The 19367-nt window shown below is 43.1% G+C and overlaps 1 protein-coding gene across 1 annotated transcript; it reads left to right on the top strand.

The window, feature by feature from the left end:
* Positions 1-2508: 2508 nt before the first annotated feature.
* LOC308671948 (uncharacterized protein) lies at positions 2509-18585 on the top strand (the record flags this gene model as incomplete). Its single annotated transcript, XM_081334455.1, has 15 exons — positions 2509-2661; positions 4951-5041; positions 6344-6444; positions 7382-7614; positions 7768-7915; positions 8045-8200; positions 8401-8515; positions 9660-9730; positions 10183-10317; positions 10809-10982; positions 11357-11417; positions 13894-14048; positions 16474-16616; positions 17035-17126; positions 18037-18585. 15 exons carry the CDS (start codon positions 2509-2511, stop codon positions 18051-18053), a joined length of 1845 nt encoding a protein of 614 aa, XP_081190581.1. The 3' UTR covers positions 18054-18585.
* Positions 18586-19367: the final 782 nt, after the last annotated feature.

The raw sequence follows: 19367 nt of genomic DNA, 5'->3' as shown, positions 1-19367 counted from the left end.
TTTTACCTTATTTGTTCCCCTTCTGCTCTCCATACATACATACACTTGTATCTTATGATTAATGATTGCAGTCTATGATCTAAGTCTTACCACTGTTGTTTGTATGTACACTGACAGCTTATGCACCGGAGACAAATTGTCCGTCTATCTATCTATCTATCTATCTATCTATCTATCTATCTATCTATCTATCTATGGATTTGTCTTGAACCAGGAGGACATGCCATTCCATCCCAGAATAAAGCATCATGGCAAGGTGGGGACTGACATTTATTTATTAAGAAAATGTATGTGGCTGCAACAGAGACTCCGGGCAGCTTACAGAAATAGAAGTGCAACACAAAAGCCAATGAACGCCCATCCCTCTCTGATAACATTCAAACCAACCACTTAATGGGCTCCATATCGCCTTGGAGTCTTCAGACCTGTTGGCAAAAACCATGATTTCAGGGCCTTTTGCAAAAGAGTGTCAAAGTGGAGGCCAATCTTATTTCAGCAAAGATGATGTTCCACAGGGAGGGACATATCATAGAGAAAGCCTGTCTTCTTGGAGCCATATTAATTTATTAACATGGCCATATTAATTGCCCAGAGAAGAATCAGCTGCAGTGACGTTCTTCCTTTCATCCTCAAAGTATGCCAGAAAACATTGTTTGCTCCAAAGATAAGTTTGCCTTTCAGGTTGGCGTCAAAGGTAGACATATTCTAGTTTCTCCCATCAGTTCTGAGACACTCACTGCCGAACCTCAGTAGAGAGTTTTTCTTGCTTTTTTTTTTACTCCCACCAAATTTTTGCTCAGTGGAATGAAAGGGGATTTGAGCCTAAAAATTTCATCAAAGAAGAAGAGCGCGTTGGAGAAAATTGCAAGGGTGGAGTGTGCTGTTCTTGCCCTTACTCTGACGAGGTGTGCCCAAGGGGCAATATGGCTCCCCAGCACTTCCTTTAAATCCCGTGAGGCTTTTCTATAATGGTGCTTCAGTTTTGCCCTTGAGAAAGGGTGAAGTTCTCCTTTTTTGTGGAAAACCCTTTGCAAAAAAAGGAAGAAGAATCCAGCAGTACCACACATTTGCACTGACTGCATGTCTACAGCTTGTCTTCCTCTTGAGAGTCTATGCCACAGGTCTGCAACCCGCGGCTCCGGAGCCACATGCGGCTCTTTCAGCCGTCTTCTGCGGCTCCCGGTCCTCTGCATTTGCAGTCCAAAAAAAAAAGTGGGACTAAAAAAGTTCAACCAATCAATTCAAATATGCAGGGTAGGTGTATATCTCGCCTTGTCTCCACTCTTCAGTCAAACCCTGTTTTGCACATGCGCGCATTTTTTGCGGCTCCCAGTTTTTCCTTTTGTGAGGGAACCGGTTCCGAGTGGCTCTTTCACTGTTTCAGGATGCTGACCCCTGGTCTATGCGGTACATTCGGGAAAATCCATTTTTGTTCCCCCCCCAGGTCACAGTTTTGCAAACGTTGGCCTTTGAGAGAGTGACTCCTCTAAAGTCATCCCTTGGAAATCTGTGTGTTTGTGAAGTAATTTCCGATATTGCAGGTAATCCTCGACTTACAACCATTCATTTAACAACTGTCCAGAGTTACAACAGCACTGAAAAAAGTGACTTATGACTGGTCCTCACTTTTACGACTGTTTCAGGATTCCCATGGTCACGTGATCAAAATTCAGGCACTTTGCAATTGACAAGCATTTATGATGCTTACAGAGTCCTGGGGTTGGGTGAGCACCATTTGTGACTTTCCCAGCCAACCTTTAGCAAGCAAAGTCAGTGGGTGAAGCTGGATTTACTTAACAATTTACTTAATCAATGAAATTTTAATGTGTGCAGCAAGTTCTTAATTGCATAATGTGTATATGTGTGTCTGTACACATACAGTCAGCCATACATGCATACAATCCACAACGGTTTTATTTTTGAAGAAAATAAGATTGACAGATGAGCACTTAAAATGCCTTTGCATCAAGCCCACTCCCCGGCTGAAGTGAGGTCATAGATCTATGCCGTCATAAATTAGTGACGTCATCATAATTGCAAAGAATAGAGGCAAAGTTGCTTTGGTGACCCAGTCATACATTCGCCCTCCTCTACTTCTGCTGAAACAGAAGTTGTTTCCACTCTGGGATTGGTTATTATGAGCTGTCCGTCAAAGCCACTGGCGAATCGCCTCTCCATAATCGGAAAACGGAGTTGAGCTTACACTCCAGGGGCGGGACTATTCCTTAGTCCTTTGTGAGCCTTATGACAGAATGGATAGATTCCTATCATGAATCGGAAAAAGGCGGGGATGTAGTCCATCTAACCAATTGAGATGAAAAAGAGGCGGTCGTAAACGACCTAATTTCCCAAATCTCTTTGTGGGTGGCCTAGTTCTGTCCAATGAAGAACAAGAAACTCAATGACAGATCGACAGCTATGCTGAATTGGAAAATCGAAAAGAGGGCACTCGTCTGAAAGAATCCAATCAGCTTTTCGTATACGACAGAGTGACAACCCGAGGAACCAATGGCATCTCACCCGCCCCTGCAAGGCAACAGTGAGAACCCCGCGCAGTCTTCAGTAGAGAAGCCGGGAGCTAAGATGGCGGCCGCCGACGGAGATGACTCCCTTTATCCTATCGCCGTGTTGATCGATGAACTGCGGAACGAGGACGTTCAGGTACGGCCCGATTCGGCGGGCGTTCAGCGGTTGCTGAGGGAAAAAAACAGCCAACGGGGAAAGAATATGTCCAAGCCCGAGAACCCAGTGCCCGGCACGATGACCAATCAGGGGCGGTCTTTTATCTGAGAAACCCGGATGGAAGCGCTCAGAAGCCGAGCCGGATTGGTCGCCAGAGGTCTCATTGGAGAACACCGAAAGGAAGGGGGTGGCTAATGAGAGGGGCCGTATTGTCTGCTCCCCCTCCTGCGGCAATGCAAGCAGCCGCGCGATTGGTTGGGCCACCCATTTCTCTGATGGGGGGGTACTCGGGATGGTGTGTGTGGGGGGGGGGCGGCGGGAGGCTGGTCGTCGTCTTTTATCAAGCATACTTGTGTGGAAGAGAGCGGAGGGTTCTGATTGGGTCGTGCCTCGCTCGGTTCAAGCTTCCTAGCCAATCGGTGAAGCGCCTGGGGCAGCCGCGGGGATGGTTTTCTTATTCTGGCCTTCCCTTGCTGGGGGTGTATTAGGCCGCCCCCCTCCCCCCCAACCGGTTCCCTCTGTGTGAAAGGCGGTAAGGGAGGGGCTGTCAATAAAGGGGGCCCTGATGGAGGTAGCCCTTGGTGGCTGAGGAAGGGGTGGAGTCTTCCCTTCCCTCGCCTCTCCCCCACCCTTCTGGCTTCCGGATGGATGCCCTCCAGATGTGTGGCCCACAATCCTGGGCTTTCTGGGGTGCCTCTTGGAGAAAAGGCTGCCACAGCCATTGCTAATGAGGAAGGAGGCTTCGAAGTATTTCTACTAGAGCAGGGCTAGGGAACCTTGGCTCTTTTTACGACTTGTGGACTTCAATACCCAGAATTCCCGAGCCAGCCATGCTGACTCGGGAATTCTGGGAGTTGAAGTCCAGGAGTCGTAAAAGAGCCAAGGTTCTCTACCCCTGTACTAGAGGGCTACCAGATGCTATATCGGCTTTGTCCCGCCCGCCTGGTAAACTTGCATGATTCGTGTACAGGTGGTTCTCGACTTATGACCACAGTTGAGTCCCAAAACTTCTGTTGCTAAGTAAGACACTGGTTAATTGAGTTTTGCCCTATTTGATCACCCATCTTGCCTCAGATGCTAAGGGAATCACTGCAGGAGTCAGTTGCCAAGTGTCTGAATTTTGATCGCCATGCGGCAATGGTCATCAGAGTGAAAAATGGTCATGTCACTTTTTTCAATGCTTTGAACGTCACTAAATGATTTTTTGTAAGTCAAGGACTAGCTCTGTGTGTGTGTGTGTGTGTATACATATATACATACACACAGACATACATACACACACACATCCAAACTAGACTGTTGTTTCTGTGGGTCATATGTGTGTGTATGTGGGTTTATGCATAATTAGGTTTGTCGTGTTTACGCAGTGTATATTGGAGATGGTTACTCTTGAGAGCTGTATGCAAAAAAAATCTCATTTTAATGTATGCCAATTAATGTACATTTAAAGTGACAATAAGTTACAATTCTGTTATTCAGTTTTAAAGCCACAGTTGTTTCTGCTGTAGATGCACAAGAAAAAAACAACCTAGGTCTGTCTTGCTGCAGGAGTACCTTTAGGGTTGAGATTTGGTCTGTTGGGCATCCAGCCAGCAGGATCAACCACCTTATGTGTTGTGAAATCCTTCAGGTCTGTCTGTTGGGTCCCTTAAGCTTGGTGGCCATAAGACACAAGGATTTCAACTTCTGGCTGGGGAAACTGAGGAATTGAAGTTCATGCATCCTATAGTAACTTAACCACATTTGAGAAACACTGCCTTGCAATAAAGTAAGAGCAAACCATGGATCCTGGTAATGAAATTGATTCTTCAGAGGGATGCAGTCCTATCTGGAAGCTTCTAACTTTCATTTTTACTTTGAGCAAATGGACCTGCTAGGCAGTGTCCTTTCAGACCCTTGAAACTGAACTAAAATCAATTTAAAAAAATCAGCATGCACTGGACAATATAGAATTGGAACAAAACAAAAATTGTGGTTTATATTAGCCATACATACTATTTTTATCTGTGTGTGTATGTATGTATCAATGATTATATACATAAATAAGCAGACAGATTTGTATGTTTGAATAAATATATGCAAAGAGGCACCTGCTACCGTGTGGGTGAATTATGAAGATGTGTACAAAAATGGAGTGCTTTATTAGTGCCATAATAGTTTCAGTTATCCATATAGTCAGTATTCAGCATTCAGGCAAAACTGGCATATTTCTCCTCAGGGTTCATCTGTGTGAATCTGTTCCTTGCTTTTCTTACCCCCCATATGCAGCTTCGTCTGAATAGCATCAAGAAACTCTCTACCATTGCACTGGCCCTGGGTGTTGAGAGGACGCGCAGCGAGCTCTTGCCTTTTCTCACAGGTAAATGGAAATACTTGGCAATGTAGGCAATAGAATGTGGAACTAGCCTAGAGGCAGTTTGGACACATTTCTGTTCCAGTCATTCATTTTTGAGGATTGCCCTGTGCCTGCTCTGTGACCATGAAGATCCTGCAGAATACTGTGACATCCTTTACACCGTGATCATTGACAGAACCCCAGAATCTGCCAAAGGTTGTGTGGGGAGTGAAATATCATGGGGCCTAATTCTTTGCTGATCTGCATTAACTCATCGATGTTTCAGTTGTCAGGTGTTTCTCCTCTTTATGAACGATTAACCTCCTCCCTTCAGCTTCCATTTGTCATTAGTAATTTTAGGAACAGGTAATATCTAAATAAGTGAATCATCTTTATATATAAACCTGACAAAAAAAGAAGGAAAATGTGGAAATACAGCTTTCCTGGACCTACATCTGTATCTCATGGCAATCAAGTCTGAAATTGTATGCCAGATTTCCCCTAACATGAAGCATTCCAGACATTTTGCCCAGTAGCTCCATTCCTGACCATTGATCATGCTGGCCTGGGGTTGATTGAAGTTGTAGTCCAACAGATATGGAATCATTTCCCGTAAGCAGTGTGAATCACTGAGGTTTACCCTTTGGAGTTGTATAGAGTATTTTATATTCTAAAGCAGATATGTCAATCTCGCAACGTCACATGACGTCGCGCAACGTATCGGAGCCTTTTCGCCATTGCCGGCAATGGGGTGGGCGCGGCTTCTGGATGATGCGTCCGGCCTGCGGGCCGGCGGTTTGACACCCCTGTTCTAAAGTATTTAAATTGTGTGCAATATTGATTCTTGTATCTTCCTAAGACAGTTTGTGAAATATTGATGATGTTATATTAAATTGGACATGATTCTACCATGGTTCATGTGTGTCTCATCAAATCTTTCATTAGATTTCTCTGTTCTCGTAGGCCAGGGGTCTTCAAACTTGGCCCTTTTATGACTTGTGGACTTCAACTCCCAGAATTCCTCAGCCAGCATGCCTGGCTGAGGAATTCTGGGAGCTGAAGTCCACAAGTCATAAAAGGGCCAAGTTTGAAGACCCGTGTTGTAGGCATTTAAACTCAGTCCTCTTTATGACCATTTGAAACATAAATATCAATCCAGGTATTCAGATACTCAGTTTGACTGCCTCTCAGTTCTCCCTACACATATGGAAGGATAATAAAAATAAATAGTTCATGAATTGGCACTTTCTCGTTTTTTGTTCTAAGGATATACAGGCTTTGTCTTACTTTTTGTTGGTTTCTTTTTCTTTTTTTAACTTCTTGCAGACACTATTTATGATGAGGATGAGGTGTTACTTGCTCTGGCAGAACAGCTGGGAACTTTTACAGCTTTGGTCGGGGGACCCGAATATGTCCACTGCTTGCTGGTAAGTTATAGGCCACTTTCTGTGAAGGACTCTGGAAGAGTGACTAACACAGAAGGAAAATGGAAGAACCCCTTCTGTTCCTTCCAAAAGATGAAATTGGGGTACGCATGTTGTTAAATGCCCAGATGACCAAGATGCTGAGAAGTTAGCCTGGGTGGCTAGGATCCTAGACAGGGGTAGGCAACCTCGGCTCTTTTATGACTCATGGACTTCAACTCCCAGAATTCCTGAGCCAGCCATGCTGAGGAGAAAGGGAAAGGTTTCCAAGCTCAGCCATGCTGGCTCAGGAATTCTGGGAGTTGAAGTCCATGAGTCCTAAAAGAGCCAAGGTTGCCTACCCCTGGCCTAGGCCTAGGCCGCTTTATGACTCATGGACTTCAACTCCCAGAATTCCTGAGCCAGCCATGCTGAGGGGAAAGGGAAAGGTTTCCAAGCTCAGCCATGCTGGCTCAGGAATTCTGGGAGTTGAAGTCCATGAGTCATAAAAGAGCCGAGGTTGCCTACCCCTCTCCTAGGTGGTTTGGTTAATTAGTAAAGAAAATGTTTATCCCCTTCCAAATTAATAAAAGTTGTTAAAATGATATTTGGTGATTTATTGTTTGACTCCATATCATAGGTGGCTTTAATGATAACAGTATATGGGGATTTCCCCCCCCCCCCAAAAAAAGTTAGAATTGTACCCAGATAGAACAGTATGACTGGAATGTAACTTTTCCCATTTGAACGCACACATCCCAATTTTCTGCCACATTCCTTGCTCCCTGTGTAAGCTTTCTTACCACTTTCTTCTCGGGAAAAAGAACGGAATTACTTGAATTCTTATGACGAACTCAAACAAACAAGCCGATAATTAAAATCTTTGGTTTTTCCTTCCTGGTGGTTCATGGAAAATGCATACATAATGCGCCATTTCCTCCTTTCCTCCTCCTCTCTCCAGCCCCCACTCGAAAGCCTCGCTACAGTGGAAGAGACGGTGGTGCGGGACAAGGCCGTGGAGTCCTTGAGGGCAACCTCCAATGAACATTCTCCAGCCGACCTTGAGGCTCACTTTGTGCCCCTGGTGAAGCGCCTGGCGGGGGGCGACTGGTTCACCTCTCGCACCTCTGCTTGTGGCCTCTTCAGCGTCTGTTATCCCCGAGTTTCCAGCTCAGTTAAAGCTGACCTCCGTCAGTAAGTCAAATGCCTTGCAGTCCAAAGTGGGAAACACCCCCCCCCCCTTTTATGAAATTCCAAATAATCAAAAGAGGAGAGATTCTTCCCCCGTTCCAGTATGTTGTCCCTGATAAGTTGCTACCTTTTCTTCTTCTTCTTCTTTTTTGGCAGATATTTCCGAAATTTGTGTTCAGACGATACGCCAATGGTGAGGCGAGCCGCAGCCTCCAAACTGGGCGAATTTGCCAAGGTCTTGGAGCTGGAATATGTCAAAAGCGAGATCATTCCCATGTTTGCGAACCTGGCGTCTGACGAGCAGGTCTGTATGGCATCATGTTAGCTTTGCGGGGTGGGGTGGGGTGGATAAAGGGGAGCAAGCTGAATCCGAGGGGGTGGGCTGTCTACCCCTTGTGCTTTTTGTGAGGACGATCTTCATGTCACCATACAGGACTCTGTGCGCTTGTTGGCTGTGGAGGCCTGTGTTAATATTGCTCAGCTCCTGCTTCAGGAGGACTTGGAGTCCTTGGTGATGCCGACGTTACGACAAGCCGCCGAGGACAAATCTTGGCGAGTCCGTTACATGGTGGCTGAGAAATTCACAGAGGTTTGTACAGATACTTGTGTATTTTGAAATTTAGATCCTCTTCATTTGTGAAAGTTAAATTACAATAAATGTCAAACATGTACCAATGCTTTTGTTCCTCTGCAGACCAAGAGTTTTTGTGGGTAGAATTCTTTCTGGCAGGGAGGAAAGTTTTCCTGTTTGGAGTGTTTCCATGACTGTTTTTTTTCCCCCTCCTATAGCTCCAGAAAGCTGTTGGGCCAGAAATCACAAAAAACGACTTGGTCCCAGCCTTCCAGAATCTCATGAAAGACTGTGAAGCTGAAGTGCGAGCTGCAGCCTCCAGCAAAGTCAAAGGTTATTTTTAGTCAATATCAACGTGTCTTTGATATTTATATAGAATTCCCCTGTGCAGGTAGCCCTCAAGTTACAGCCCTTCGTTTACAACTGTTCAAAGTTACAGCAGCCTTCTGGAAAAAATGACTTGCCACTGTTGCAGCATCAGCATCGTTATGTGATCAGAATACATGCAACCAGCATGTATTTACAACAGTTGCAGTGTCCCCGCGATCCAGCGAACACCTTTTGCAACCTTCCTAGCTGGCTTTTTACAAGCAAAGTCAATGGGGGAAGCCAGATTCACTTTAACAACCTTACTTTCACTTATCCACAGTGATTCACTTAACCACGGCAAAAAGGGGCATAAAATTGAGCGCGAGTCACTTAACAACTGCCTTGTATAGCAGTGGAAATTCTGGTCCCGGGTTGGCTTGTAAATCAAGGACACCTGTACAGAGGCTTTCTGAAAGAGATGGACTCAGGGCCAGAAAAGAAGAATTTTGATTCATTAAATACATCTACTTGTGTAATTGTTTTAAGCACTTAATATGTACGTCAATACGTCAATGCTGCAAACATTGGATGTTTTTGCTTTGACAATATAAAGAGGCAGCCTTTTCCCTTAAATTGTTTTGCTCTTAGAATTAGATGAAGCTGGGGGGAGGAGGAAGAATGTTTCCCCCCCCCCCCCCGTTGTGTTTAATAAGGTAAGAAATGGCAGAACGGAAGGGAAGCTTTGCCCTTCAAACTGATTGGAGAACGTAATTTATGACTGCTAATTGAAGGAGGGAATTGTGGCAGATATTAGGTGCTGAAGGGAGGGGAATTCAGATCTTGGCATTCCACCATGCTGTACTGAGGCTTTGTTTTCAGTATTAAAGACTTTTTAGGATAAACAATGCCCGAAAGTTCTTTGAAGTGTTTCATTAGTCGGAACCGTGACATCGTAGACATATGACAATTGTCTGGATCCAGCTATAGGAAGACTTGTAACTTTTCAGAACAGAGGTCAGGAATATTTTCCCTACAGTTTCAAGGATTTGTATCATAATGCCTTATGTTGGGCTGGAGAAGTTTAAGTATTCAGTTGATAATTAGAAAAAAAAATTACCTGGGTGAAATCTGCCCTGAAATTCTTGTTTCTCCATCTTTCTTTCCCAAGAATTCTGTGAAAATTTGTCTCCTGATTGTCGTGAAAATATCATCATGACTCAGATTTTACCCTGTATCAAGGTACGTACCAGAAAGCTATCTTGTTTAGTAACTTTTGAGCGGTTCTTAAAAGCATCAGTTCATAGTTTTAATTGGCCCAATCGGAAGCATGCTTGCAGGAAGGCTGAAGAAGGCGTGGGGGAGTTGTCCTTAAAGAGGAGACGTACAAAGGAAGCGTTTGCTTGCTACTGCCTCTAAAACATTGATGTTTGCAAGGTGACCAAATTTTAAAGGGAATCTGGTTGACTTCCTCTATGAGTGCTTGTTCTAGATATGTGTCTGCGAGTGTCTGATTGTAGAGGTTTATAGATTGTAGGTGTGAATACATTGACTTATTGAGATATATTCCAATATTCCAGTTGTTTATTTCATTCAACAAATAAGATGGCAGCCGTGGTGTGTGAAGGCAGTCAGATCGGAGGCGTGGCATTAATAGCTTGTGATGCCTTAAAATATGTCATTTGATTATTTAGGAACTAGTATCAGATGCCAATCAACACGTGAAATCAGCTTTGGCATCCGTGATCATGGGATTGTCTCCTATTCTGGGCAAGGACAACACAATTGAGCATCTTTTGCCCCTCTTCCTGGCTCAGCTCAAAGATGAGGTGAGTGTTCTTTCCCTCCCCCTATTTTTGAGGTCACTTAAGGGTCTTTGTGGTTTACTTTGAGGTAAAGAGTAGTGTGTCGTCTACTCAGATGGCTTCACTGCACTGAGATAATTGAGTAAGAATAATTAAAGAAAATCTATAAGTTAGTGTTGTATTTCTCAACTTTGGCAACTTAAAAGATGTGTGGACTTCAACCCCACCAGAATTCTGCAAGTTGAAATCCACACATTTGAAAAATCGCCCCCGCTGAGAAACACTGGATTAGTGTTAAGGCATGTATGTACACTTCTAGTTAAATGATCTTAGGCAATCTATAGACGACACGTCCTGCTTCTAGGATGAATAGCTTTCTGAATAGCATCAACTGCATTTTTTTTCCCAAAACCTTATAACTAGTTACATTAATATTGGCATCGTTTAGCTATCCAGAAAGTTGGAAATGACAGTGGGTCTTCTCCATTCTCATCCCTCTTGTCTTTTTTCTGCAGTGCCCTGAGGTCCGACTCAACATCATCTCCAACCTGGACTGTGTGAATGAAGTGATTGGCATCCGGCAGTTATCTCAGTCTCTGCTGCCAGCAATTGTGGAGTTAGCAGAGGATGCCAAGTGGCGTGTGCGGTTAGCTATTATTGAGTATATGCCCCTGTTAGCTGGACAGCTGGTGAGTGTGGGGATTTTTTTTTTAACCATTTGAAAATAACTGTAAAGATTTCAGGTTTTTTACTCCACAACTTGGACTTTATGAAATCAGTTAGAATGTGAATAGCCACAGGTGCTTGTAGAGTTCCTGCTTTTCTGTGATTAATTCTGCTCGGGCTGTTTTGCCAAAATCTCCAAATTTGATGATCACCTATTGGGTTGCCCTGAAGTGTCTGCTAATTGAACAGAGTCTGTTTCTCCAGATTTCTGTTTTTCTGTCGGTTTGTTGTGTTTTTTTTTGTTTAAGGATGAGGATTTTATAACTTTTATTTGTAACCTCGTAATTTGCCACCTTGCTGATTCATTTGCTGTCACTTTAATGTTCCCTGTCTTCAGGGTGTGGAATTCTTTGATGAGAAGCTAAACTCCCTTTGCATGGCCTGGCTAGTGGATCATGGTAAGACTCAGATCCTGATGATTGATAGTGGTTCGTTTCCCCTTTACCAGTCATCTCCTGTAACATTTATTCACAATTCTGCACTTCTAAGTTGCCTGGTACAAGCCAAGGAAGGTACAGTTCCAAATCTGAAGGCGTCTTGATTTTTACAAGTAGTTTTTCACTTAATGACTAATTGCTTAGCAGCACCCAAAAGGTGCTTACAACCTGATTCCAAAGTTCTGATGGCTGCCATGCCTCTCCCCCCCCCAGTTATATGACCATATTTGGGGCACCTGACATCTGGCCTGTGTTCATGGCCTCTTTGTAGCATCCCATGGTCAAATAAACACGTGCAGTGTTTTTGCCAAAAAAAACCTGGCATTTTCTTCCGATATTTGGCAAAAACAACAACATAACAAGCAGTAGATTTGCTTTATCAAAAAAAAGGTCCTAAAATCGGGTCAGTCATGTGATGGACCATTGGCAGGCTCCATTATGGCTAAAAATCGAATATTGAAATCGCCAGAATCTGACTTTCGAAAGTGGCGATTAATTCTGTGTTTAACTCTAGAAGCTTTAACAGCTTCAGGACATCTTTAGTTTTAGCTATTATGCCAGCTGCAGCTTCATATGGACCGGAAGCGCTTCCTCAGATCTCCATTCTCTGGATGGAGAATCTAATCCAATCAGGCTTATGTGGTAAACTCTGGAGTAATTGAGTAGGATATTTGAAGAGTTAGCACTTTTTACATATTCCATACTGAATGTGAGACCATCCGAGAAAAAGCTTTCAGTGGCTCCCAGTTAATGCAGGGCAGTGGGTAACTTTTAGTACAAAGTTCTTTTTTGTACTGAAGCCTTGGAATAATATCTTTAATGAAGATTGGTTTCTTATTTTTTGTCACTGGTTTTCCGTATATCTAAATGCCCTAGAATAGATATTTAGTTTGTGCATCTATTTCATAGTTTATAATTTAAACCACTTAGATAACTTTTTTCATGGGTATCAAGTGGAGGTTACTAATCAGTTTTTTTAAAAAAAAATTGTAAATGTCTCATAGGAATAGAAGCACACTTTCCTTCATCTCCGCTACTAAAGATATATTTGATTGATTTTTAACCTGCCTTTATCAGGCAGTGAACGTAGCTAATAGGCCTTCCTTCTCCTATTTTCTCCACAACAACAACCCTGTGAGGTGTGTTGGGCTGAGAGAGGGTGACTGGCCCAAAGTCAGCCAGCCAGCTTTCTTGCCTAAGGTGGGACTAGAACTCACAGTCTCCTGGTTTCCAGCCTGGCGCCTTAAACCACTAGACCAAATTTTCATGCAGTTCATCCCAAGTTAAAGTAGTTATTTGGCTTTTGGTCCACATTTTTAAAATTGGAAGTGCTTTTACCCAACTAGTAATCTATAGCACTGAAAGCATATTTCAGAATTAATGGGATACATCGTATCAGCAATTTTCTCCAGCTGAGAAAATGAATCATTGAAGGCTTTTAGCACTAAAGGAAAAGAGGTTGAATCACATTTCGGTATTTAATGGGATGATCTTTTCTAGCAATTAAATTCAGATTTAATGCAAGTACATTACAAAAAAAAAATTACAACACTGTAGCTTTTTTCGTCTTTTTTTTTCCTGTTTCAAACTTTGATTATTCGGCATGCAGCATTCGTATAATGTTCAGTTATTTTTATTGTCTTTTGTGCCATTTTGAGCGTGTTAATGACAATAGTGAATTTGCGCTGTTCGGTCTCATTCTCGCCTAATAAAATGTGTTCAAACTCTGACTGGTCATTATATAACATGGTTAAAAGCTCATTTTCAACCTAGAAATTCTCTTTGTCAGTTTCAGTTATTTTTGGGATAGGTACAGCGTAGGTACGGCATCAAATGAGGATATAAATTGCCAGTGGAAGCCAACTGCAGCAAAGCTCTCACCATTATATTTCGGGTTCCAGGTGCCATCCGTTCCAGTTGGGTAGGAAAAGAGGCAACGCAGACTGTAAAAAGAATACAGTCAGCTCAATTAGAAATGCCACCTGTGGCGTAAAATAGAACTGGTTTCCCATGCTGGGTTCCAAGCAGATGTATAGCTAGGACTGCAGCAAAGAATAGTAATTTGGCCAGTGTCAAAATGCACGATAGAAACGCGGTCAGTCACACTTTCTCTAATTAAAAAGTATTTCTGCAGCCCCAAAGTACCTCTGCATTTTAGAGAGGATTTTTTTAAAAAAAAAGAAAAAAAAAATCAGGTTATTTTTCCCCCCTCATAATCTTTGACACTCTCCCGTATCCCTGAATATCTCTGTGTGCTGCAGAGTTTACCTATTGAAACAGAAAATCGTGATTACTGCAGGTATATCTCAAATCCAAGTCGTAGATACTGTGGCAAACCTACCAGAACTCGGCTCCCTTAAGTCTTCTGCATGTGGCTGTTCTAGAATATGCGTGCGAGCTTTAATCTGTTGTATGGCTCATTATTTCTTCCGTGCAGTTTATGCCATCCGAGAAGCAGCCACCAGCAACCTTAAGAAGCTTGTGGAGAAATTTGGCAAGGACTGGGCTCACGCCACCATCATCCCCAAGGTGCTGGCCATGTCGAATGACCCCAACTACTTGCACCGCATGACTACGCTGTTCTGCATCAACGTGAGTTGGGGAAGGGATGAGCGAGAATAACACGCGGGACAGATTAAGGGAACGTGGAAGGAGGTGCGGGCCCTGGTTGTAAAGAGTCGGTGCGTGAACTGTGATAAGTAAGAATTGTCCTTACCCTGCCTGGGATTTTTTGGTTAGGAGAGCAGATGGCCTTGCTGGGGAACTAAAACAAAAGAGCTGTAGAACAAGGCCAGCATAAGCCCAGCCCAGCTCCAAAACGGCAAAGTTTTTTTTAAAGTTTTTTTTAAAGTTTTTTTATTATTATTTCTAACAGAGTTCAATAATAATTATTCAACAGAAAAGTGTTATCCAAGTATCTTATTCACTGATACAAATTAAATTCCTAATCCCTAAATCTTTTCTCTAACTGTTGATAAGATAGGTCCCAAGTTTGAAAATATTCTGCTTCTTTGTCTTTCAACCTTAAAGTAAGTCTGTCCATTTCTGCACAGTCCAATATTTTTTTTTATTATTTCTTCTTCTGGTGGTATTTCTTCATTCTTCCAATATTGTGCAAATACAATTCTTGCCGCTGTTATCACATGTAGAATCAAATATGTACTTTGCTTATTAAGTTTTTCTGGCATTATACCTAGTAAAAAAAATCAGGTTTATAGTCTGTGTTTCTCTAACACTTTTTCTAACCAAGTGTGGATTATTTATTGTCCAATATCTCCTTGCTTTAGCACATGTCTACCACATACGATAATAAGTATACCTGGTTTGTGTTTTCATTTCCAACATTTCTCTGACATGTTTTTAATTTTTTTTGCTAATCTTGTTGGTGGCAAATGCCATCTATAAAACATTTTATGTAAGTTTTCTTTGTATGAAGCTGACATTGTCAATTTATAGTTTCTTTCCCACAAACTTTGCCACTTTTCTAAGTATATTATATCCAAAATTCTTTGCCCATACTATCATTGTCTCTTGTTCATCTTCCATTTTCAAAATTTAATAAGAAATTGTAATTTTTTATTAACTTTTCATCAAGTTAATAATGTCTGATCAAACATAGTCTGTTCTTTGTAAAATCCATACTGTTTAATATCTTTATCATATCTGACTTGCATTTGTAAATGTGACCACCATGTTAAATCGATGCCCTGATTTTCCATCTCAGTTCCCTTCAGAATTTAGAATATCTTTGTATGTCCATATTTTATCAAGACTGACTAGATTTGGATGTACAAATGCTTCCATTGTTGAAAGCCATCCTGGAATTTTCAAATAATTTTTACATTTTATTTTTTCCCAAGTTAATAATAATGCATTTCTAATGTAGTGGTTTTGGAAGTATTTATGTAATTTATTTTTTCCATATCATAGAAAGGCATGCCAACCAAGTTGCAGGTCATGTCCCTCCAGATACAGCAATCTCTTATTTCTAAGAGTTACCCATTCTTTTTTCCATGTTAACACTGATGCGTGATAATACAAAACCCAATCTGGCAAGCCAAAGCCTCCATTTCCCTTGGCTTCTTGTAACATTTTCAATTTAATTCTAGCTTTCTTTCCTTGCCAGATAAATTTTTGAATCAGATAGTTTAAATCTTCAAAGAATTTTTTTCTCCAGTTTTATAGGTATCGTTTGAAATAAAAATAATATTTTTGGTAATATATTCATTTTCACCGTAGCATTTCTTCCTAACATCGACAGTTGAAGATTCTTACTTTTTTTTTCAAATCAAGCTTTATTTGGTTTAACAATTTAATGTAATTATCTTCTTTTATTCTTGAACATCTTGCTGTCAAATATATTCCCAAATATTTGACCTTTTTGACTATTTGCAATTCTATCTTTTCCGATAACTGCTTTTTTTGTTTATCTGTTTTTTTTTTCAATCAGTCTCGAATCTTTTCTGCACATTTTTTTTATATTCCTTAATTTCGTTCCCCCATTCCAGATTTCTCGCCCCTTTTAACTCTCTTCTTCCCAAGTCTTCCTGGGTTTTAAAAGTTATCCAATTCAGGGAATTATATTTTAAAAGTCCATAGGGAAGAGAGATAAAGAAGAATCTCACCCAGATCAAACAGTTGTTGACAGTCAGCTGTTGGGTGGCACTGCCGCGGCCTCGGCTGTCTGTGGCTTGGGCTCTCTGCGTGCTTGCCGGCAGCCTTTCTCCCGCCTGTTTGAAGAACTTCCTCAGTCCGTTTGGGCCAACCACCATTGTGGCTCTGAACTCCCAAAGTTTCCCTTCCTCCTCGTTGCCTCTCCAAGGCGACTTTCTGACCTCTTTGGGTCTCCAGAGGAAGCAAAAATCAGACTAGGAGACCGGAGCTCCGGTTTCTTTCATCCGTGTTGCCATGACGCCCGGGGTGAACTTCAAAACAGCAAACTTCTTAAATATAAGAGCTCCTCAGATCCAAGTTGCACAGGGCCCTTGATCTACCTTCCTGGCTCTTCCTTTGCTAGGTGCTGTCGGAGGTCTGTGGGCAGGATATCACCACCAAGCACATGCTTCCCACAGTATTGCGGATGGCCGGTGATGCAGTAGCAAACGTTCGCTTCAATGTAGCCAAGTCACTTCAAAAAATTGGACCAATCTTGGATAATAGGTATGGGGAACAGTAACTTCTTGTGGATGCCATCTGGGTTTGGGGCTTACCTTGGTCATTGGGGTGGGAGAAAACAAAGAGGAGAGGTAGAAGCTGTGGTGGCACAGTGGTTAGAATGCAGTATTGCAGGCTAAACTCTGCCCACAGCCAGGAACTTAATCCTGACCGGCTCGTAAGGTTGACTCAGCCTTCCATCCTTCCAAGATCGGTTAAACGAGGACCCAGGTTGTTGGGGGGGGGCAATGTGCTGACTCTGTAAAAACCTGTTAGAGAGGGCTGTAAAGCACTATGAAGTGGTATATAAATCTAAGTGCTATTGCTAAAGTGGGAATACTGAAGCTTTGGAGAACCTTAGATATAGGGCCTTCTGCCTACTTCCTCCCCCTCATTCTCTGCCTTGTCTTTTTTTTTTTCCTAGCACCCTCCAGAATGAGGTGAAGCCGGTGCTAGAGAAGCTCACCCAGGACCCTGATGTGGATGTCAAATATTTTGCCCAGGAGGCACTGACTGGTGAGTGTGCTGCCGCTAGTGGAGTTGAGTCTATTTCCTTCCTCCCTCCCTCCCTCCCCACTCCACCATCTTAACCTAAAACCTTTAGCGTGCATTTCTCTTTTCTCGCTAGACCTCTGCCTAGTGCTTACCATGGAAGGCCTTATGGAGGAAAGACATAAACCTTCTCTTTTCTTAGGCTTCGTCTTTAATTTCTGTTTCCAAGGTGATTTCAAGCTCACTTGGCATTCAGCCTGACCTTTGAATGCCCGTGGTCCTTTGTTTTTCCTGCTGTTAACTGTTTCCCGCAGAAGGCTTCCAGGAGACGTTTCTTGATCAGCACCTTTGTCACCCCTTTAGAGAGTGAAATCTATGGGGCGTTCGTGATCCTGGGCCTAAGCTCAAGCAGCAAGTCTGCTAATTTTATCTGTAAGGATTACTTTCCAAAATGTATCTGAAAAGGTTTCATGGTCAGCCTCTAGTTTCCCTTTGCAGCCAACCAAAAACGCATAAGCAGAACCCCAGGCCTGGGTAAGAGTTTCATAGCCCTGGAGATGTGAATCTTCTCAAAAGCTCAATCCCCTGATAAATTCAGAGTTGGCTTCCGTGAACCCTTGGAGCACCATGGTTCTCGAGGACGAGGGGGACTGCATACACAGTTACTCAGGATCAGTTACATGTTTGCGACGATGTGAAAGTTGTAGCGGAAGATCCCACTTGCACCCTGCAGGGACTGACCAATGGGCACCTAAATAGCTGAGGTCTGACTGCGCTTGGGACTCTCCTTTTCAAATTGACCCTAGCGTGTGTGAGTAGCAGTGTACAACGGGCACCGCACAACTGAACGTACAGCTGTTAATGAAATAGTTTATTAGCTTTCATAAACTGTTAACATTTAATACACCCTTTTCCTCTCTCTTTTCCCCTACAGTGTTGGCGTTAGCTTGAATCCAGGACCTGGCTCTGCTGTCTCTCCAACTTGGATGCCGTTGGGCCAACTATCTTTCTCCCTTTTCCCTGCATGTGTATGACCAGCCCACCCATCTCCTATTGGATGTACATGATGGAATAGGCCATGGCTGACTCCTGTCCTCTCGGGCGTCCCACCTCCCTCTTCTCCTTCTCTTAGCTCCGTGTTTTCAGACCTTCTTGGGCAGCTGTGATATTTTCTCCCCTTTTCATAATGGTCAGGTTCAACTTAACATTTTTGTTCCCACCACCCGGGGGGCCACAGGTGACCCACCCGCCCCCAGTTCTGTGAAACTTGCGAGAGAGACAGAGCAGGGGGATGGGAGGCAGAATCTATCCGTGGAAGCCTCCTGTCACTTTTGGGTCACAGTTTGCATGGGAATGCCATTGCCGTGCAGCGTGTAACTGTGCATGAGATAACTGTGCAGTTGAGCTTTCTCCCCATCCACGCTCGGCCTGGTTGGTCCCGTTTCCATCCCGATGATTAAAGCCGCCATCTTTTCCCCTCCTATTTGCCGTTGAAGTGTCAGTCGATGAAACGTGTTCCTTCACTCAAAATCAAACTCAGTAGCGTCCGCGCCTCGGTTGTTTTGCTCCAGAGAAGGTAGAAGGGTAGTTCACTCCTCAATTTAGATCTCTCGGTTTATCAGGCTTTGTAATATACGGTGTTTCCCAGTTCCTCTGCATGATTCTATTTCTGTGCCCTTTCTGTTTCCTTTCCCTGGCCTTTGCTGGAAGGAGGTAGCTATTTGGTGCACGGGGATATGTATGTGTGTGTGTGAGAGAGAGAGAGAGAGAGAGCAAGCAAGCAAGCTGTGGAGCAGTTGACATAGGCTGTAGAGTAGAAAAGTCAAGTTGCTTTGGCTCATCGCAGTGGGATACTACCTCCAGGCCAAATTTTGTCCCATATTCCCACTGAACTTCCAAACTGGAACCATTCCCAAATTCTGGCGGTGCGAAACGAGAAGATGCTCTTTGATGAATGACGACACATCAGTTGGCAGAAGAAGAAGGGGACATTGGTGGTTTTCTCCAGCCATGCTTGAATGATCCCATGGGCTCTTGATTGATGGGAGATCTGACTTCTGTACTGTCCAACTTCCTCTTCCCTTGCAGCTTTGCCTTGATGGATGTCCCAGTTTTCCTTCTTTAGCACCTTTGAGTTCCTTGCTGTCGTCTCTCTTAACACTTGCACTGGACATGTGAAAAAAGTGTATATTCTAACCACCCAACCCCTAACATACACACACACACACACACACACACACACACACTGTCTCCCATGCTTCATTA

The sequence above is a fragment of the Vipera berus genome, assembly GCF_964194415.1.
Source record: "Vipera berus genome assembly, chromosome: 9".
Classification (NCBI taxonomy): domain Eukaryota; kingdom Metazoa; phylum Chordata; class Lepidosauria; order Squamata; family Viperidae; genus Vipera; species Vipera berus.
This window is presented reverse-complemented; position numbering and strand designations above follow the sequence as displayed.